The sequence below is a fragment of the Symphodus melops genome (genome assembly GCF_947650265.1).
Source record: "Symphodus melops genome assembly, chromosome: 19".
In the NCBI taxonomy this organism is placed as follows: Eukaryota; Metazoa; Chordata; class Actinopteri; order Labriformes; family Labridae; genus Symphodus; species Symphodus melops.
The window spans coordinates 14,874,872-14,896,569 of record NC_136709.1 but is presented as its reverse complement, the minus strand read 5'-3'; the positions used below and the strand labels follow the sequence as shown (position 1 = coordinate 14,896,569).

At 42.4% G+C, this 21,698-nt stretch overlaps 1 protein-coding gene across 7 annotated transcripts in view; it reads left to right on the top strand.

Annotated features, from left to right (window-relative positions):
• Positions 1-40: 40 nt before the first annotated feature.
• syne2b (spectrin repeat containing, nuclear envelope 2b) overlaps positions 41-21,698 on the top strand; it is a 95,668-nt gene continuing 74,010 nt past the window's right edge. For all 7 annotated transcript variants that reach the window (XM_079370253.1, XM_079370249.1, XM_079370248.1 and 4 more), the window contains exons 1-37: positions 41-135; positions 300-476; positions 624-782; positions 941-4,372; positions 4,805-4,939; positions 5,826-6,019; positions 6,151-6,232; positions 6,447-6,547; positions 6,676-6,796; positions 6,906-7,193; positions 7,755-8,350; positions 8,880-9,035; positions 9,308-9,458; positions 9,575-9,733; positions 10,042-10,209; positions 10,328-10,429; positions 10,545-10,745; positions 11,189-11,396; positions 11,507-11,619; positions 11,710-11,912; positions 12,081-12,188; positions 12,508-12,787; positions 13,654-13,983; positions 14,087-14,416; positions 14,712-15,002; positions 16,138-16,365; positions 16,764-16,880; positions 17,036-17,362; positions 17,537-17,881; positions 18,009-18,187; positions 18,409-18,625; positions 18,727-18,825; positions 19,179-19,343; positions 19,798-20,145; positions 20,362-20,498; positions 21,121-21,250; positions 21,448-21,621. In XM_079370253.1, coding sequence (XP_079226379.1) covers positions 303-476; positions 624-782; positions 941-4,372; positions 4,805-4,939; positions 5,826-6,019; positions 6,151-6,232; positions 6,447-6,547; positions 6,676-6,796; positions 6,906-7,193; positions 7,755-8,350; positions 8,880-9,035; positions 9,308-9,458; positions 9,575-9,733; positions 10,042-10,209; positions 10,328-10,429; positions 10,545-10,745; positions 11,189-11,396; positions 11,507-11,619; positions 11,710-11,912; positions 12,081-12,188; positions 12,508-12,787; positions 13,654-13,983; positions 14,087-14,416; positions 14,712-15,002; positions 16,138-16,365; positions 16,764-16,880; positions 17,036-17,362; positions 17,537-17,881; positions 18,009-18,187; positions 18,409-18,625; positions 18,727-18,825; positions 19,179-19,343; positions 19,798-20,145; positions 20,362-20,498; positions 21,121-21,250; positions 21,448-21,621 — 10,548 coding nt within the window. In that variant the 5' untranslated portion in view covers positions 41-135; positions 300-302. The remainder of the gene's footprint in view (positions 136-299; positions 477-623; positions 783-940; positions 4,373-4,804; positions 4,940-5,825; positions 6,020-6,150; positions 6,233-6,446; positions 6,548-6,675; positions 6,797-6,905; positions 7,194-7,754; positions 8,351-8,879; positions 9,036-9,307; positions 9,459-9,574; positions 9,734-10,041; positions 10,210-10,327; positions 10,430-10,544; positions 10,746-11,188; positions 11,397-11,506; positions 11,620-11,709; positions 11,913-12,080; positions 12,189-12,507; positions 12,788-13,653; positions 13,984-14,086; positions 14,417-14,711; positions 15,003-16,137; positions 16,366-16,763; positions 16,881-17,035; positions 17,363-17,536; positions 17,882-18,008; positions 18,188-18,408; positions 18,626-18,726; positions 18,826-19,178; positions 19,344-19,797; positions 20,146-20,361; positions 20,499-21,120; positions 21,251-21,447; positions 21,622-21,698) is intronic.

Below are 21,698 nucleotides of genomic sequence, written 5' to 3'. Positions count from 1 at the left end.
AAAGATGTTGACTGATTGCTTTCTATTCTTCAGTTCTCAATGAGGAAAATAAAAGAAGTGGATCTGGAGGCTTTGGCTCCCTCCCCAGAATTCCCATTGGATCAGGTCAAGAAAGTGAAGCTTGCTGTACCTGAAGTATGTATTATTTATTTTACATCCTCCTTAAATTTGTGTTTAAATGCATGTAAGTCTTTTTTTCACAAGCTTATCACATCTTGTAACAAATAGGCACTGGCATCTCCTGTTTGTGAATGTACATTCTTTAGTTATTTACTATAGTTTTCCCTTTATATTGCAAGGTAATGAAGACCTTGTTTGAGACAGAACAGGTTTGTGCAGAGCTGCAACACAGTGTGTCAGGCCTGGACAGTCGCCTGGCAGAACTGTTGCATTGGGAGACTGAGGCCAGGGAGCTTTATCACTTACTGAGGGCCACTGAGCGTGCGCAACAGCGAGGCCAAGACCCACGAGCCAAGGTAAGATTATTATGAAATTGAAAGGTTATTATACAGTGAATGTGGCTCAATATATTTTCTTCCCCTAAACAGCTTAAGTTCCAACAACAATGTTCTTTAATAAGGAATTCTGATGGTTGTTCAATACAGTACCATTTATTCCCCAAGGTCCTGATTTCCCGTGGTCTTCAGCTGGAAGGTCAGGTGGTCACAGAGGAGCAGGATCTACAAGTGATGGTGATGACAAATCAGAAAAATTCTCCCATCCAATATCTCCATGCCTTCACCATGCAGGACAGAGTGCGAACTGCTGTTGCACAGTCACAGGTTTGCCATCTTTTTGCAAATTAACTTGAAAAACAATCTAGTTTTGCATTTTGTGTACTTAAAACATCAGCAAACAAGAACGACACAGCTGATGAATACCAGAGAATATTTTTGAAATTGCAATTTCAGTTGACGTATTCGTCTGATTTCAATTCCAGGAAGCTGTAGGTATGCTGAGCAGCCTAGGAGCAAGAAGAGACAGAAGCAGAAGTCCTCCAGATGGCTCTCCTCCATCAAAAAAATTTATCCAAACTACAGGAAAACCTCAACATCTGAGAGAGTCAGACAACAGGCAGTACACTCAGGAGACAAAATTAGTCACTCATCAGAGCCATGAAACTTTTGTGCCAAAGATAGTGGTGCAGGAATACAATGAAAAAAATGTTTCTTCTCCTACAATGCCGTATACCTACGCACAAGCTTTAATGCAGACAAGGACAAAGTCGCCACCAGAAGGCACAGTTCAAGTCTGGCAAGAGACTGTTGTGCACGAAAAACAACATTCTCAGGGACAAGGATCTATACCCCAGCAAACACCTCTGCAGCAAGAACAATTAAACAGACAGACAGATGAAGAGGTACATCACCAGGAAATCAAGCAACAGCAACCTCAACAAGGGCAACAGCAGCAGCACATGCCAACACAACCACAACAACAGCTGCAAAAGCAGGAACAACAACAGAAGGAGCTACATCAAAAGTTTGATATGCATCAAGCTCAAGTTCAGCAGCATGTGGTTACTCATATTCAGGTTGAAACACAAGTCAGACAGATACCAGAGCAACAGGACCAGCCCTCACCTCAACCTTCGCCTGTAAGGAGTGCACCTCTCAGTTGTCAGGAGCTTCAAAGTAGGAAGGCTCAGGCCATGAAGCATCGCCCATGGCTTCAGAAGCCAGCCTCAGCAGAGCCTGAAACTCCTGCTCCAAGTCCTGAACAGCATTCTGCTCAGGAAATGATTGAAATAAGACAGACACAGCCACAATCAGATGGTGAAACAGTGGCCTCAGTTCAGGTTGTAACAAAGCAAGCATTCACTCATACATCCCAACCTGAGACAAATGCAAAGGCTACCAAGCAGCCACAACAACTGAAAAAGGAGCAACAAAAACAAATACAGCAGCAACAAAATCTACAGCAACAGCAGGGAAAACTGCAAAGTAAACAGCAACACAATGAAGACAAGCAAAACCAGCAACAGGAATTGCTGCAGCAACAACAGAATCAGAAACAACAAAAACAACCACAGCCTACTGTAAGGAAGGCCGAACCAGACACCATGGCAATACCATTAACTGTAGCTACGACTCAGCCCCAACCACAAACAAAGGTCCACAATAAGTCCCATATCCAAACTGAGTCTGTTTCCCAGGCAAGGCAGTCCACACAGATGTCCACCACAGATGGTCAGCAATCAACAAAAACCATGTCCCAAACCATAGTGAGTCAATCACAAGCTCAAGTTTCTCCACAACCACATGGTCCCATGAAGACACAGGGACAAAACACACAACATCTTCAGGCACAGGTTCATACTCAGCTCTGGACTCAGCCCCAAACATTTATGCCTACTGGACCCCAACCTTCTATGCAACCTCAGGCCCATAATCAAGCTGTTGCTCAATTTCAGACATGGGCTCAGGTCAGACCTTCTTCACCTTTGCAACCACCACAAACAGGCCAAATTCCACCTCCTGTTCCATCACATGTTCAGCTTCGTAGTCACCCACAATCCTGGTCCCCAGTCAGGTCTCCCTCCCCTAGGCCACCAACTGATGCCCAAAGTCAAATCCATGCTCAGTCAGTGCCCCAGACTCAAATCCATCCACAGGTCCAGGTTCAGACCCATGCTCAGCCCAAGATCCAGCCAATGGTGCAGTCTCAAATCCAAGTCCATTCAGTGGTCCAGTCTCAAACCCATCCCCAGTCCATTGCCCATCCACAAGGCCATGCTGCTCCCATGGTCCAAACTCAAACCCATACTCATCCAATTGCCAAGGCAAGTCATGCCCAAACATTACCACTACAAACCCAAGCTCAACCTTTAGTCAAGCCTCAGGGTTATCCTCATCCAATGACTCAGTACCCCCTGAATGTTCCACCATCAGCTCAGCACCCAGGCCATATTTCTCAAAGCCCAATTCCTGTGTGGACTCAATTTAGAACTTCATCCCCAATGTCTGTCCAGCATCCACAGGGATCTACTCAAGTCCCACCATACCCACAAGGCTACCCCCAGGGTCAGTCTCCATCCCAGCAGTGGACACCCCAACAGGAGCAACAACACCAAGCCATTTCCCAGCAGAGACATTCAAGTCCCCAACCACACCCCCAGCAGAAGAGTCAAGCTCAGCATTCTCAGGCTTATCCAACATGTCAGGTACCACCACAGTGGCCCCAAACTGGAGCCCAGCCATTACCTCAGATAGGGCCTCCTAGCTATTCTCAGATGGGGCCACCATATGGTCAGCCACAGATGCAGCCACAAACCCAACCCTGGGCTCTATCACAATCCCAGAGTTCACAGCAGCAACAACTTCAGATGAGAGGTTTTGATACACTTCATATCCAGTCACAACAAGGCCAATTTCAGCAACAGACTTGGGGTCAGGTACCACGTCAACCTCTATCTCAGCCATACCCCCAGGCTTGTCCTATGCCTAATTCACAGCAATTTTCACAGGTTCAAACTCAACGTCATCCTCAGCCTCAAATGCAAGCACAAATACCACCCCAACTACAGCAACAACACCAAGTCCCACCTCAGCCTCCATCACAGCCTCAGCTCAGGCCTCAAGTACACATTCAGGCACAGACATCAATTCAGGTAAAGCCACAAGTCCAGACTCAGCATTCTCAGTTCAATATACAGTTCCAGCAGCCAACTCCACAAACAAAACATCAGGCACAACTCCAACCACAACAGAAGATTCAGTCACCAACCCAACCAAAGGCTGGCTCAGCTTCACAACCCAATCCTCTGGCCCTATTTCCGCTACAACCAGAGGTTCAGTCAACAACTCAAACCAAGGCTGACCAATCCATACCTGACCCCCACTTGCTACCACCACTCAAGACTGAATCACATATCAAGGCAGAATCACAACCAAAACCAAAGTTATCATCAGGAACTGCACTCCAGACAGAGGCTCAATCACCAACTCAACCCGAAGTTCAGTCACCAAGTCAAACCAAGGCCCAATCAGTGCCAGAACTCAAACCACAGGCCCAATTGCCACAACAGCCCAAAATTCCTGATCAGTCACCTACATTACCTAACAACCAAACTACATTACAGCCGAATGCTCAGTCACCTCCACAGGCCATATCTCAACAGGCCAAAAGTATTCCATTCTCCCAGGTCAGTGTCCTGCCTCAGTCTCCGGCTGATTCACCAGATCTGTGCATTAAACCTCCAGCCTTGGCACAGGTGCCACCACAGGCCTACACAGAGGCATATGCCAAGGCCCAGGCATTAGCCAGAAATGGTTTTGAGGAAGCTAAGCACTGTCTGCAGGAGCACATCATGGAAACCATCAACGTTTTTCAAGACAAACGTATATCGGCTGAGCAAGCATCCGTGAAAGAGGTAATCATCATCACTATAATTTACTTTTGGTGTTTAATGTCGTACTTAATGAGAACAATTTCTTATGAAGTTTGCAAAATAACCATAAAATTAGATCACTTGGAAGTCAAAGGATTAGTAAGGAATTATATATTTTGAGTTGGTTGTTTTGTCAGAATGGCATCCTGATTCTGGAGTACCACCCCAGAATCTGTGATAAGAGTCACAGCCCTATCAACCATCTGCTTTACTAAACGGGTTGCTCTTCTTAACAACAGTCTGCTATTAAGGTAGAGCAGAGTGTTGCTTTGTGTTATTAGCCAATCAGAATCAGTTATTACACACAGCCTTGTTATAACTATGGATTAAACTTGGTGCTGTAATAACTCTTTTAACTGCTTAGTCTATATTACTAGAGCAAGCTTAGCATTGAATTCATGCCTTTGCCCTTAGGAGACATTGAGGACCCTGGATCCGGAGTTGTTGGAGGAGTTCCTAAGAGCAGCAGAGGGCATGGAGGCCTTTTGTACCCCAGCAGAGCTCAGAGACATGGAGTTCTACACTCAGTCTGTCAGGACACAATGGGAGGTAGGACATGAACCAACTTAAATGGGGCCGTTTTGTCACGTGTGGGATTGTAGTTGCTGGGGATTGTTTACGTTTGTTAAATTTATTGGAACTATTACTTTACTTCAGGTTTAAATCTCTTTCATAATTGCCGTTACTTGTTAGCCATAAATATACAAAGTATATACACGTTTTTCATATAAGTGTCAGTAAATTGAAACAAACGTTCACATTAAAACCTTTCAATGAATAGCGTGTTCTAACTTTCTCTGTGATTGTTGTGAATTTTTTTATTTTATCTCGCAGGCGGTGAGAGCTGAGATCTCAGCCTTTTTGAAGCAATTACATTTTGAATTAACAAGGAAAGACTTTAATAATGCCATCCTGCAGTGTGAGATGCTCTTAAGCTCCCCGTTAGAAAACCAAGTACAGGTAGCTAAATTATTAGTACTATTAGCCGCTAGCAGGTGTGCTTTGGTGGCTGGGAGCCAGTATCTCTTTCTGCTTATCTAACCTTTGTCCTTCCTTCTTCTTCATGCTTCAAAGGAATCTCTGATGATGGGACTTGGTAACTGCATTACCTATTTTTGGTTGCACTTTAAGAGGATTCTGTTTTAGTATATTGGTTATACTGTATTTTCATCGACTGGAAGAGTCAAACACAGCTAGCATACACAGAAAAGTCACTTAAAAATCAAAATAATGTGAACACATGTAATACAGTAGAAACAAAGAAGCAACATTTTCCAACTTCGACACAAACAGCCTTCTGTGGGTCAGTGTTGCTCCAGATAAGCTTTATTAAGTGTCATAGTTTAACTTGTTCTAAATTAGTAGTATCAAACATCTCGTTTTAAACCAGTAAATAACATCCCTGATTATTTACTCGTCTGTCAACATTTTCCAGGCTTGTATCTCAGAGGATGCCAGCTTTGCTCAGGCTGGGCAGCACCTTCAGGCCTTAAAAGACCTGTGTGACACCTTGAGCCCTGAGGATGCTCACCGCCTGGCCCAGACTCAGCTCAGGGAGTGTGAGAACAGGCTGGCAGCCATTCAGCGCCAATTCAGCGGAGACCAAGATGCACCACTCCCTGATTCTAGGTGAGATATAGACTGCTTCTCTAGTTTTTATGGAGGATATTTAAATACAGGTTGTGTCTTGTTCAGTCTTAAAGGAATTGTATTTTATTAAGGAAAACATATTGAAACCATGCTTGTTTGTCTGTTTACAGGATACCTGTTTCACTCAGTGAGGAACTAAACACACAAAATGAACCTACAAGACCATCTGACAAACCTCAGGTCACAGCTAAGGTAAATTTTAAATTCAAACATGCTACTTTTCAGTTTAAAGTTGACTTCTTCAGCTTTTTAAAATATGGGAAATGGTTTAAAAAGTGGTAGCACTTCATCAGTAGCGTTTTTTTTTCTGCATTAATACTTCACGTTCAAACTGTCTTCTAAGGTTGCATCTGATGGCTTGTGATTAATTGCAAAGGTGTAAAATAAAAGATGATGTCATTTTCAGGTGGCTCCTGTGACAATGAAGACAGCCAGTGTGGAGAGGAAGGAGGTTGAAAAGCAGACGTCCGTAGAGGAAGAAGTTTCCAAAAAGGAGGCTGTTGAAAAGTATGCTGATTAAAGCACGTTTCAGGCTTTGATAATCTAACATAGCTGACATCCTTTTAGACATTATATCCTTTTAGACCTACTGTACTGGCTAACTTTGTCTTTTTTTGTACTTGTAAAATTTCCAGATATGAGAATTCAAAGAAGACTCTCCAAGCCCAACTGGCTAAAAATGAACAAATTATCAAAGATATTCCCTCTGACTCTGTGTCTCTCAAAGGCCTGCACACAAGGCTCCAAGAAATACAGGTACAACGAAAGCTTGGAAGAATGTGACAGTTTTTTAAACATCTTGTAGAAAAGTGAATTAATCACTTTAACATGCCAGTAATCCTGAGATAAACTTCTCGTTTAACAGTTCTTGAGACAGGAGACAGAGTCTCTTTGGTCTGACTTTGCAAACCAGTGCTCCCAGTCCGGTAACCCTGGTCTGGAGCAGGAGAAGGCGGAGCTTCAGGAGCAGTGGCGCAGCCAGCAGTCCAACCTGCAGAAGAGAGGCAGCTCGCTGGCCGCAGCCCTTAGGCAGATTGACTCCACTGAAAACCACATGGTGGACTTCACAGACCGTCTCGACCGCTACCTGAGACAGCCCAAAGACATCACCGGCTTCACACTGGCCAACACCAACATCCTCAAAGATATCAAGGTCCTCTGTCACACTCAAATACCTTTCTTTAGTGTGAAGCTTTGTCACAAAAGTTTATGCAGAAAAACAAATTATCAATTGTGAGTCTGGATAAAATTCTATGCAAAATAAATAGTGCAACTTTTATCATCAAATTTTGAAAGTTGAAAGCCAACTTCAGCCAAAGAAAGTTTTCACTTAATCAAATGTTTGACTCATAATGCACAGCCAAAGAAACCCATGAATTTTCTGTGGAAAAAGGGCAAGAACTTGTAGAAAGTAGTAAAAATGTGTTGAAAGAACTGGAGTTCATTTACTCAATGAAGGACTAGGAAACTACTCTGCTGTGCCTGTGCTAAAACACAGTCCTTCTATCTTCTAAAAAAAAACTGACTTTGCACATCTTAGAATGTATATTAAGATAGATAGAGCGCGAGATGCCTGAGATTAAAGCTGAGACATTTATAAACCCCATCCATGTAAACAGATGGAATATGGGTCAAACTGTTAATTTAAATTCACACGTTATGTCAAGCCTGGTTGCTTAGATTTCACACCACCCTCTGTCTTCTTTTAAAATAGGAACTGGATGACAACATCCAGAGTGAGCTTGACCAGTTGACACGTCTGGAAGCTGAATCAAGTGATCTGAACCCCAGAGACTGCCCCCCTCTGTCCCGCGAGGTGAAGACTCACAAAGCCAGCCTTGATCAGCTTCGGCAGCAGGTCCGCAAAAGCGAAGCAGCCGCCCGCGCCCTCGACCGCTTCCTCATGTCACTGCGTACAGTAGATGAAGACATCTCCGGAGTACAGGGCGCCCCCTGCAGCGACTCTCAGGTACTGCAGGACTGTCGCACCAAGCTGGCTCTGATCAGACAGAGCATTGACAGTCTGCAAGAAAAGGCTCCTCAGCTGGATCAGCTCCTCCAAGGAGCCAGGCTGACTGTCACCAGGGATGGAGTCCCGGCCTCATGCCTGGACATGGTTACTGCTTTGCTGAGGAGGCTGGAGGAGGCTGACAGTGGACTGGCCGGCCAACAGAAGGGCCTCCAGAAGGAGACGCAGAGTCGATCCCTGGGCCTGAGGAAGAGGACGCTCCTGGGGGAGCTGAGGAAACTGCAGGAAACAATAGAATCACAAGGCCTGAAGGAGCCCACTATGCCTGCTTTGCAACAAAGGTGAGTTTGATGTGCCAGTTGCAGTAATGCAAAAGAACTTCTATTTGGTGGTGATAACTGCGATTACGAGTATAATGTGTAGTTTTTTTAAAATAACCCTTAACTTACCAAGAAAACATCATCGAGATTAAAATCTCTTTTTGTACGAGTGTCCTGTCCAAGACAGGAAACAGCTCAATTAACAGTTTCTTTCAAACGATGAACAACCATCAAACAACTATAATACAAAACACATGATTATATTTCATTTGACAAATTAAAAACAGCAAATATTTAACAACAGGGTTGCATACAATCATAAATATATCAGAGAGAACATCTAGAGGCAGATGTGTCCGCCTCCTCGTTATTTAACTTCCTGTAAACAGCTCTTTAAGTTCCAGATGTTGTAATAATTTGTATTTCTGAAGGTTGGAGTACTAACTGGCAAAACAATACACAGTGACGACACATCTGAAGACATGTACGTACACTATTCAAAAGAACTGCACCTCCTAAAGTCATCGAACAACAATCTTGTATGTTTCAGGCTACGTGCCTTGTCTGATTTGGAGAGCCAGGTGCAAAGCCAGCACACGGAGATACAGACCCTCCGTGAACTTCAAGGGAAAGAAGGAGGAGGAGAAGACCTCTTTCAGGACCTGGAGAGTCAGTGGAAGGACACTCAAAGAGCTTTTATTGATGGGTAGGTTCGGCAGGAGAAGCATGTTTAGCTCAACTTTCCAAACAAACCATACGCAAATTAAAAATAAGTGACTCTTAGTCACCTCAGTGTAATAAGATAGCTGAAGTTTTAAAACCTAAATAGATTGTATTAAAAGCTCGTGATCACTCTGGGTTCAAAAAGTGGTTTCATTTAGCTCTACTGAAATGGTGATATCAGCTTGTAGGCTGTTTTTTTTTTGCGGTAGATGTCATGGATTAAAACCATTTCTGCTATTTTCTCCCATTGGGCAGCAAGAAGCAGTACAACCTTCTGCTGGAAAATCTGAAGAAGTTCCAGAGCTGCCGCAGCCATCTGAGCAGCACCATGCAGAGAGCGGAGCAGGCCATAAGCGAACAGGCTTCCTACATGGGGAAGGACAACCTGCAGAGAAGTATAACCAAGGTTAGTCAGCAAGAAAAATAGGACTCGTATGGTTTATTTTGAATATAAAAATGGTTGTCAGTATGTTTCAACAAACCTGGAATTTAAGTGATAAAGCCACGTGTGTATGTTCACAGGTCGGTGACATTAAAGAGGAACTTGCCGGTCTTGGGCAGCCTATGGAGGAGTTGAGGGGAGCTTGCAGACAGCTGCAGACGCAACTGAAGAAGTTCCCGGACTGCAGCCAGGCTTCCTTTGAAGCAGAAGCTGACACACTCGTGGACAACTGGCTGGACGTAAGCATCTTTGAATGGTTCTTATTTCAGTGTATTTTTATTCAACAAATACAATTTAAGTTATCGTAGTTTACCTGTAAGTACAGTACATGATATCCAAATAAAAACACAATTTAGAGAAGGCTTTTTAACTTTTGATAATGCCGCATTTTAAATATAGGACGTTGCTCCGTCAAATGAGATCTTTCTGAGGGAAATATTTAAACACCAACCTCAAAGGTGTAGAAGTCGTCCTGATTTCTGCACCACTGAGGTTCTGTTTTAAGCTTTTCTTGACTTAATATTGTTGACTTTTGCTTGCCTTGCAGGTGACAGAGAAGACAGATGCATACATCGATAACCTTCGGGTGGGGCTGGAGCTGTGGGAGAAGCAGCTGAGGGTGGGGGGAGAGGTAGATGGCTGGGCGGGGGCTAAACTGGCACTCTTTGCTGAGAGCCATCCCTTCCACAATGAACAGCAAGTACTGGCCATGAGGGTAAGACTTCAATAATGCTGTTTTTTTAGTGCATCAACTTGAGATTGAACCTCCCACAGAGACTTTGTGGTTTGCACAGAAATCGTTCGTGACACACTTTAACTTGATGTCTTCATAGGATGAGATAAATGCCAACGAGGAGTGCGTAGAGCTTTTCCACAAGAAGTCTGCAGAGATTCAGGAGATGCTGCAGGGTCAGGAGGCACCGCTGGAGCTGCAGGTAAATAAAAACAAGAATTCATATATCGTTGTTTTGTTACCACAATGCTCTTATCCATGTATGGCTTCCAGATTTGTTGACTTGTCTGTATCCTTTTGACACTCTCTTTAATAAGGTGATGGAAACCCAGCTGAGGAAGAGGATGCAGCAGGTAAAGGAGCTGTTTACTGACTGCACGGACGTCTTCGAGGAGCTGGTCGCTGTGAAGACGCACCTGGCTGAGAAGATGGAGGAGTGTCAGACGGCTGTAGAGAGCATCCAGTGTTCTCTGGGTAATCTTGATGCTTCACAACCAAAGGTGGAAGCAGAGATACAGGTACACAGGTGTTAAATTTGTATTTGTTTAGTTTGACAGGGAAAGCTATGCTAGCTATGAGCTAATTTACATCTGTAGTCCTTAGGCAGAAGATACTACAAACATCAACACAACAAAACACAACTACTGTACAACAGCATGCAATTCATTCACTGTGAAATTCACAAATGATATTAACCAGTAATAGGTGAAGAGCACTTCACTTTGAAAACTACAACATATCTCCATAGCAACACATCAGAGTTTATCAACCTTCATATGTTATAAGGACATGATTAAGTTAATTTCCGCCATGATTTCATCTTAAAGTTGAATTCAGAAAAGCACTTATTTAATTCCACCTGTCTTGTCCTATCAAGTAGCCTCTGTTTTGAACTTGACCCCTGCTCTCTGATTCTGCCGCTGAGTACTGTAAATAAAGTTTCCCTCTTGTCCTATCTCAGGGTCTGAGTGATGACCTGGACACTCAGGAGGAGCAGGCTGAGGCTGTGATGAAGGAGGTCGGTCTTATTTCCAGCGTGGCCAGTCCTCAGGTGCTGGAGGCTCTGTCTGTGGACTGCAGCCGCCTCAGGGAGGCCATCTCCAGAACCAGAGACATGATCCACCTGAAGAGAGAAGAGAAGGACAAAGGCCTGCTCAAGGTCATCAAAGGTGAATGTGGATTCTTTCAAGATACAAACAGAAACGCTGCCCTGATATACCATTCAGAAGTGAAGTTTTTCTCGCTAATGTGGTCTTATTTTCAAAATCCTTCTCTCTAGATGAAAAGCAGTCATTCATAGGATGGTTCCAGGACTTGCAGATGTCTGTCAACGAGTGCTTTGAGAACCCTGAGAGCAAAACAGACGTTGAAACATCTCTGCAAAGACTCGCTGTAAGTTGATGGAAAAAGTGTCGTGATATAAAGCTGCTGTAAATTGTTGGCTCATAGTTGGATCCTTATGGTTTTTCTCTCGTCCGTCAGTGTTTCTTAAAAGCAAAGGATGCAGAGAAACGTCTGGAACAGCTGAAGGATCAGCTGGAGAGAGGCAGCCGGAAGGTTCCTCCCCAGCAGCTCTCTGAGTTCGGCGAGTGGCTGAAGGAGCAGCAGGAGGAGGTGGGAACGTTCAGAACGCACTGCCTCAACAGGCAGACACAAATGGAGTCACTCCTCAGTGACCTGACCAGGTACACCCGGTTATATTAAATGAATACAATTCTGCTTTGTATGTACCAGATGTTTTGGTAAACATTTTTTGGTACAGTATTTTTTCATTCGGGCCTATTTTAAGAGAGATATATAATATCAAAGAGAAAACATATTGACCTAACTTTTTTTTCTCTGTTGTTTTCTAGCCTGCAGAGGAAACACGATACCTTCCGGGATTGGCTGCAGAAAAAAGAACAACAGTCCGTGGGATCAGACAAAGCTAAAGTCCTTCTCAAAGAGCTTGAGGATGAGAGGTGAGCTTCGACATGCAAACACGTAGAAGTGTAAACTAAAATTCTATATCTTATAATTATGAATACAAAAAACATTCATGCAGTTACATTATTGAGACAGTATTTTATATGCAATATTCATACATTTTTGTCATAAAATTAGACTTTTGAGTTGCTAAACTTCCAAAACAACAATTGTACAGAGTAATCTTACCCATCTTATATTCTATTACATTTTGGTCCCTCTGTTTAAAGAGCCTTTTTGTGTTACAGCCATGATGTCTTAAGCTTAACACTTCCCGTCGTGTGCATATGCATCGTTCTGTTTTCCATCTGACAGTGGTACAGCCGACTCCCTCAGTGAGTGTCTAGCTTCCGTACGCAAACAAGGCGTCAGAGCTGAAAGCCTCCTTAAGGACGGTGACAACTTGTTACAACGCTACAGAAAGCTGAAGGCCAGGCTGCAGAAGCAGGCGGACAGCCAGAGCGCGCTGGAGGGACAACATGACAAGTTTAATACTCAGGCTAAAAGCACCAAGACCTGGATAACTGACCTGCTGCAGCCCCTCACCTCCCCTGGCAAAGACATCAAGAAGGAGGAGCTGAAGAACAAAGCCCAGGTTGGTGATAAGGAATTTGAAAGCTAAACTATTTGACCCAAATTCACATTTAAAAAAATAGAAAAATCCACTCCACTTCAAAACTTCTTGTGCAAAGTACTATTTTTCCCATTTGTATTTTTGTTTTCTCTTTTTTTTCCACTGATGTAGCTTTATAGCAAAGCTCAACTCAATTAAAGAACCAAAACAACATGCAAACAAAAAGGATATATATAGTTTAGAGCATATGTCATGAAACAGGAGAATCAATGTGGCTGAAACAAAGAGAAACATTGTTTTTAAAACTGACTCAAAATGTTAGAAGTTTATCAACTAAGCAGTAATTACTATTATATGTTATAGCTTAGCCTTAAAGGTCACATATTATGCAGAAAAGAATTTACCATGCTAACATGTCCCTAGTCTGTCTACAAACCAACTTATTATGAGAGAAGTCCATCGTGTGCAGCTTCAGCCTGCTCGACTTTTCAGAAAATGTGTGCACAAACAGGCCGTTTTGGAGATTTTCTTTTTATGACATCACAAAGGGCAATGACTCCTCCCCCCGGGTGGGTGACACTCCCACAGCTAGGTGTTTGTTCTAGCTTCTGAGTCTGCCATCACACCTTAACAAAAGGGCATGATGTGAGAAAGCCTGTGCTGTCTAAGCCCTTCCAGAGAGACTTTGCTAAACACAGCTCACCTGAATTTAAAGCTACAGACACAGAAACAGTCAAGGATAATCAAATTTATTATTATAGAATTGTTCATCTAGGGATCATGGTGTGATTAACAAACTCTACTTGAAGCCATTGAAGAACTGTTTAAATACTGTACTGGTTGAAGTCAAATCGCAAGTTTCATAATTTTTCAATTTTTGTGATTAGGCCATCCTGAGCTCCAAACCTGAGGGCGACTCTAAAGTGAGCGACCTAAGGAAACAAAGCCAAGGTCTGTGTGAGTGTGAGGACCTCGAGGAGGACAGGAGAAAAGACATTCAGCGATCTGTCAGAGAAACAGAGGAGCAGTGGAGGAGTGCTCTGCAGACAGCTGAGCAGGCTGTCAACAAGGCAGAAACCCAAGCTGTGTTAGAGAAGGACTTTGACACTTTCAAAGCCAAGGCTGAAGAAGTTCAGACGTGGATTAGAGACAAAGAGCAGAACCTGAAGTCGATAAGTGGTCGCATGCAAGTTGAAGAAAAGCTTCCGATTGCGCAAGTGAGTGTAAAATGATGATAAGGCTAGCATGGAAGGCTATTTGTTGGAGGTATAGATGAACGGGTAAAGATTACCTCCTAAAACACATGTTTATTGTCTTTAGGCTGCTCTGAGCTCCAAGACTGATGGAGATTCAAAGCTTCAGAATCTGAAGCAACAATGCCAGATTCTGTGTGACAGCCAAGAATTGGATGAGAGCAGAAGACGAGAGGTTCAGGACGCCATCAGGAACACAGAGCAGCAGTGGAAGAAAGTCCTGCAGGCTGCTCAGGAGGCTCTCGACAAAACTGGGACTGAAGTTGCTGCCAAAAGGGACTTTGATGCTTTCAAATCTCAAAGTGAAAGTGTCCAGTCATGGATCAAAGAGCAAAAGCAGAAGCTGTTGTCCCTCGGTAGTCATATGCCATTTGAGGAAAGGTTACAGGTCGCACAGGTGAGTTCAGTCAGAAAAAAATAGAAAATCTTAGGTAAAGATTTTCCTTTGACTCCTTTCTATACTTTAAAACTTCAAATAAAAGCCCATCCACTTTAAGGCCCATCCTTTTTTACTAGCCTAGTGTTGCTGCACATTTTGGCAACTGAAGGCAAGTCTTACTTAGATGCACCCATGCATAGTTTGCAGAACTAATAAGGAGAAAAATCAGTACAGCAGGCAGGCATACATGGGCTGTCTTACGTTTTAATTTCTTTAGTTAACAATTTAACCATTTTCGTGTCCTCCTCTTAAGGCTATTATCGCCTCAAAACCTGAAGGAGATTCCAAGCTGCTCAACCTGAAGAAACAAGGGGAAAGCATGAGTGAGGAGAGCAGAAAACCAGAAGTTCATCAGTTTGTAAAAGACGCTGAACAGCAGTGGAGAAATGTTTTGCAGGCCGCCAGACAGGCAGAGCTCCGAGGTCTTTCTGACGACTTTGACTCTCAGAGTAAAAACACTCAGTCGTGGATCAGAGAAAGACAACAGAAGCTGCAGTCTGCTGGGAGTCACACGCCAGCTGAAGAGAGGACCCACACAGCCCAGGTTTGTTTGAACCTGATTTACTGAAGAAGGAGTCTGATATTTGCCAAGATAGAATAAAAAATAACGATGTGAAAATCTGTCAAACTTAAAGTGTCTTCAATTGAACTGTCTTAAACGAAAAACTGATCATCTCCACTAGTTTTTGAAGCCAAAAATGTTCTCATGTTAAACACATTTCACCAATTTCACAAATTGAAAGTTATTCTTCAGATTTTAGTGAGTTCACATGCTTTTAATTCGTAAATGTTTTAACAACAACAACAAACAACATGGATGCTACGAAAAAGATGTATGGAATGTCAGTGTCAAGAGAGTTTACTCTTTAATTCGAGGAAAATTCTTTCCCAGATTTCCGACTTGTTGTTCCAGCTAGAGGATGTGTTCACATGTATTTTCCAACTGTGGAACTTGTTTTTTCCGCTGTTCCCAACACCACATGAATGTAGCATAAACACAAATGGTAGCATGCTAAATGTGAATACACGCACAATCAGCACAACTATACGAATGATAGACATTAATATATGCATAATAAACACAAATAATAGCATGCTTCACATAAACATTAGCATATTTAACCAAACAGTAATATGCTAAACCTCAACTTTGGCATAATCAAAATAGTACCCTAAACATAACATTATTATAATTACCACAAATAGTAGCACATTAAACATAAACATCAGCATAATTTACAGTAGTGCCTTGAACATAAATGTTGGCATAATTTGTATTCATTTGCATATGATTAGCACTATGTACAAGAACATTAGCATGCTAATCATGAGCATTTGCTCAATAAACCTGAGCATTAGAAAGCTAAATATCAACGTGCTAAAACTAATTAACTGCTTCAAACCTTACTGAGATTAAGCAGGGCACAGATGGACTTTTTTCAGATCTCTTAACAAAAATGCAATTTTTTAAACAGTTTCCTTGAGCACCAGTTTGACATTAATCTCTTAATCTCTTTTTGCAGACGTAAACATTTTAGAATAGCTGAGTTTGATTTAACTTTCATCAAGTAATTTTTTGTTTTTCCAATAGACTTTATAGTCCCACAACCCTCCTGTTTATTCCTTGTATCAAAGGTAAAAAAAACTTTGAATTTACAATTTATGCTGTGTGATTGCAGAGCATCTTGAGCTCGAAACCTGACGGCGACTGTAAGGTGAACAACCTAAGGAGGCGAGGCCAGACTCTTTGTAACCATCAGGATGCAGACCAGGGCAGAAAAAAACACGTTCAGCAGACGGTCAAAGAAACAGAGGAGCAGTGGAGGACGGTCCTGCAGGCTGCAAAACAAGTTGAAGCAACTGCAGAAGCTGACATCGCCAAGAAGGTTGAGAAAGTGAAGTCAGAGGTAAGAGAAGAGAGAAAACTGTGAAACATAATCCAAATCTTTAGCTACCTTTGAAATCAACACATTATAGCATTTTTATGGAAGTTTTTTTTCCTAATTTATGAAAAAAGCCACAAAATGTATCTTCTTTATGTTAATGTATAACTGAACTTATTAAATGGCTTTTGTGACTAAGAACCTTGTCATGTAATGATAATTCTCAAGCGTTTGAACAGATTTACTCTTCATTCAATGTGAATGTATAGCATAGAAGGTGGAATACATCTCATTTAAAATAAATGTGACTACACACAGACAGTGGAAGTGTGTAAAAAAGGCTCAATCATTAGTCCTCATTTCAGGGCAGTTTTTGGGCTTATTTTGAACTGCCTCATTATGTCATCATCTCTCATTTTCAGCTGAGAGAATTTGATACAAGTCAGCAGGATACTGGCAAATGGCTTACAGACTTCCAACAACAAGTGGACTCACTGAACAATCAAACCAAAGCTGAGGACAAACTGCACGCGGCTCAGGTGAGCAGCTGGGTCAAAAATAAAAGTGGTCAAGATATAGGGACTTCTCTTTTTGTCACATTTGGTTCAGTGTCATTACTCCTGTCATCACTGTTTTTCATTAACCATCAAATGCCAAAATGACATGACCATGACGTCTGCATCTTCCTCTCCAGGCCATTATAAGCTCCAAGCCCAAAGGAGACTCCAAGCTCCAGGAGCTCAAGAGACGAGGTCAGAGCGTGTGTGCTCAAGACCTCGAGGAAAGCAAGAAGCAAGAGGTGCGACAAAAAGTACAGGGCGCTGAGGAGCAGTGGACGAGAGTCCTGCAAAATGCCAAACAGGCCCTGGATCAGGCTGAGAGGCAGTGTGCTGTGGAGGGCCAGCTGAAGGAATATGAATCCCTGAAGGAAAAGACCAGAGCTTGGCTAGAAGACAAGAGGAAGAGCCTGGACTCTGTGGACAGTCAGACAGATCCAGAGAAGACCATTATCACTGCACAGGTCAGTTCAAAGAAATAAAATGCTTTGCAAAATCATGTTAAAAGTTGTTTTAATGTGTAATGAGTACACATGCAACTTTTGCATCTCTAAAATGTAAAGTTTTTATGCATGCCTTTTTTTAACCTGTGCAAAAAATGTTGTCTTTTTGTTGATCACTTATTCCTTAATTCTTAGACCATTCTGAGCTCCAAGCCTGAGGGAGACTCCAAGCTGAGCGAGCTGAGGAGGCTAAGTCAGAGTTTGTCCGACCAGGAGGACCTGGAGGAGAACACAAGGCGAGAGGCTCAGCAGACAGTGAAACAGTCTGAAGAGCAGTGGAAGACAGTCCTACAGTCAGCTGAGAGTACTCTGAAAAAAGCTGAGGTTCAGTACTCGCTTTCCAGGGAGCTGGAGGCCTTTGGTACCCAGGCAGAAAGCACCAATGCGTGGGTTCAAGAGCTGCAGAAACAGGCTAAGTCCATGGGGAGTGGTACTCAGGGTAACCGTGCCCAGTTAGAGGACAGATTGAATAAAGCACAGGTAAGAATTCACAATGTATTTTGTTTTTTGGGGGGGTGGAAAATTTTGTCTCTGGTCAGTGGGTGCATGACAACTGTCTTATAAAGCTAAATATATCTGATATAAAACTGCATGATTGTGTCTTTAGGTCATCTTGAGCTCCAAGTCTAATGGTGACTCTCAAGTGTCGGAGTTGAAAAGACGAGTGCAGAGTCTCTGTGAGCAAAAAGATCTGGAGGAAGACAAGAAGAAGGAGGTCCAGCAGAAGATCAGAGACACTGAGCAGCAGTGGAGGACAGTCCTGCAAGCTGCTGAGGAAACACAAAGGTACAAGGAGCTGGTCTGAGCACGATTACGTTACAACCAAAGATAGAGAAGATATTATGAATGGAATGTGTTGAAATAAAAAAAAGTACTAAAGGCAGAACTGATCCCATGTTCTAGTCTTACTTTTTACAGTCTGGAAATTTCGATTTGATTGCGAATTATAGCGGAATGGATTCGGATTAGTTATTTTACCACTCTCGATTGTTTTCATTCCCCATCAGACAGTTGAAGGGTGTTGCGGATCGTTTGGTGTCCTGTGAAAATCAGCGCGGTAAGGCTGAGGCTCATCTGGCAGATCTTCAGAAGCAGACGTCCTGCCTGCCTCGTGAGTTCCCGTGGCCTGGCCTGGGAGAGAGGAGGCAGACTATGGAACATGGCAGAACCCTGCTGGACCAGAGTTCAGCTTTGGTTCCAGTCCTCAAAGACCTCCGCAAACAGGTACCAACTGTACAGGATAAAAACAAATGTGGTTGAACACGGATGAGATGACTGTCATGATTGTCATTGAGTTGAAACCATTCCCTTTGCTTTTCCTGAAGTCTGCAGAGCTGTTTGAGCTCACCAAGGACCCTGGTCTGTCAGATCCCTCATTGAAAATCAAAGAGGACTCCATTCCTGTTATGCTAAAAGAGCTAACTGTGAGTTTATCACTCTGTAGTGAAATAATACCAAATTGAGTTGAAAGGAGACAAAGAGTTACACTTAACGGTCTCCTTGCTATCTCAATATTCATTTACTTTCTCTTCAGTGGTTGCTCAGGCTTAAAATGTCTATATTCAGTGACATATTAGAAACTATAAATGTCATCTTTTAAATGTTATTATTGAGCAGATATTTATTGATGACTTGGCATATCTTGATAAAACTAAAACGTTATATCATGAAACAAGGTGGGGTTTTCTGCATACATGTTTTAAGTACATATATTTAAGCACTGCTAACAGCCAAGTTAATCTGTCAATGACTTTAAAACTGCTGTGTAACGTTCTAGGATGCAGTAACTGACCTCGAGCAGGGCATCCAGACGGAGAGGCAGTTCACACAGCTGGTGGAGCAGCATGAAGCAGCTCAGGACTGGCTGAGGGAGCATGTCAAAGGCCTGGAGGCCCCTCCTGCAGATAGAGCGGGCCTGCACAATGCCATCAACAATCTGAAGGTTGGATTTATTTTTATTTTTTTCACAAAGTGATTGTTCAGTATCTCAAGGAAGTCAGAGGCCCACATTGTGACCTGTCACTGATAGTTTAACTTGCTCTATTGTCCCAAAATGTATAAGCTAAGTACACATAGATCTGTTTCCAAGCATTTGAGGAAGGAATTAAAGAAATGTGAGATTTATCTTATCTTTAAAGTATTTTAGATTGAAAACTGACAAATGAAGATACGTGAAATGGTTCTTCTGTGCTATTACTCTTTTAGAATGCAAGTCTTGATTAAACCCCATTCATAGGGTTTTCACAGCAAACCCATTTCCTGAAATATTACACTTTTCTAATGTTTGAAGATTTAAGAACCTCAAATCTTATAGTCAAAGCTCTTTAAAAAGGCTTATAAAACTCTTTTCTCAAGTCATATACTTTGTTATAACTCTTTATTCCCTCTGATGCAAGGCACTGCTCCAAACAGTGGAAAGGGAGAAAAGAGAGATGAAGGAGCTGGACTCTGCCAAAGACAGTCTGCTGAGCCTCTGCACCCCAGGAGGTAGGGCTGCTCTAACCCTGGAGGTCGGCCATCTACATGACCTCTGCACTGCCTCAGAGAAGGAAGTGAAGGAGCGCCTAATGGCCTGCGAGACACGTCTAGCTGAGCTGGATGGTCAGGCGGCAAAAAGGGCTCTGGGGTTGAAGGAGAGATCTGCAGCCTTGCAGTGGGAGCTCCGCTCTCTGGACCAGGCCCTCAGTTACAGTGAACCGCAGAACAACATCGCTCAGCTGCAGCAGCACTGGAACAGCCTCAAGGTTATTACTCATTATTTATTCAAACATCAAACTGAATGTTAATGCTCTCTTGACTAAGCCATGCCCCTCAAATTAACCTGAGAAAAAGGCTGTAGACAGTAAGTGAATATTGAAGTTTTGTAGCTCACAACATCCACGACATTTTGCAGAAACGAGAGTGAACTGTGTTGTAGCAGACATGTGAATATTAATTTTGTGATGATGCTTTTCCTTTAGAACTGTGAGAAGTCCCTAGAAGACTTGGGGGTGAAGGTTCATGACCTTGATAAGGAAGTGAAGGCTACCCCAGCAGCTGATGAGCTGTCAGCAGAGATTACCACTGGGGTGGAGTCCTTATGCCAGCAACATGACAGGTACCACGTCTTACCCCTGATTCAATTCTTTTAGTGTTGTAGTTCTACTGCTGGTGGACAGTCAACAACTTGGTTATTAATTGGTTATTCATTAAAGTTCTGAATCTGGTGCCTGAGTCTTAAGACAGTCAGAACTAATGTTTTCATCTGATGGATTCTGTTTTTTCTATACACTTAAAAAGTACACAGTAAAGAGATTATCTGACGCATATCTAACTCACTCATATGGCATGCAGTAACAGCTGAACAACTCCACCACTTGGGATTTTTGAACTGTGTATGGCCTACCTGAACTGATTTAAGATGATGAAGAAACAAGAAACTAATTAGCTTTCAATTTTTCTTACTAACAATATAAATGCTCCAATAGGTCAGTCCGTTCTCCATCGCTGAAATAGAAAAAGGGCTCTCCTGATTTATGGTCTGCTCTTAAAAGATCAAAGATCACACGGCACAACAAATCAACACTGTGTATATTAATATAATAATGTTGTGCTTGCAGTTGTTCATTTTGCATACAGTTTTATGCAAAAGTATTTTATATGCATATTGAATGGATGTTTAAGTTGAATGCATGCACTTAATTGGAAAAGTGTTCAATATTAATGTATTATGTCTACAGTCTAAAGTCCAGGCTGATTGAGCATCAGGGTACCTGCTCTACAAACACAGCTCGCTGTCTGATGGACTGTCTACATGACCTGCAGGAATGGAACCAAAGCAAACCATCACAGTCCAGTTCTTCTGCACAGGTATTTTTTTTTGACATTTTAACCAATTTGCTGAGCTTTAAAAAAGCTTGATGAGTGAAGGGGTTTGTAAAGTGTTACATTTTGGTGGAGCTTTCATCAGTGGTCTATTTGACACACTGAGAAATCATTTAGGTCATGACATTAAAACAAAATCCCAGATTGTTTTCTGACTACAGACATTAACATTTTTGTCTTAGGCAACATTAGAGGAAGGTGCAAAGTTACATGCCAACCTGCAGGAGGCTCTTTCTCATAAGAAGTTCCTAACAGACTGTCTAATGCCTGAATTGATTGGAAAACTGCAGAGAGATGGTTCAGAGACTCTCAAAAAAGCAGACACACATAAGACTTCTCTCAGCCAAAAAATCAAGGTATTTCAATATTGTAATATGTTCTATTTAATTCACTCAATGTTGCATGTTAAAATATTATTTATATTATATTAATA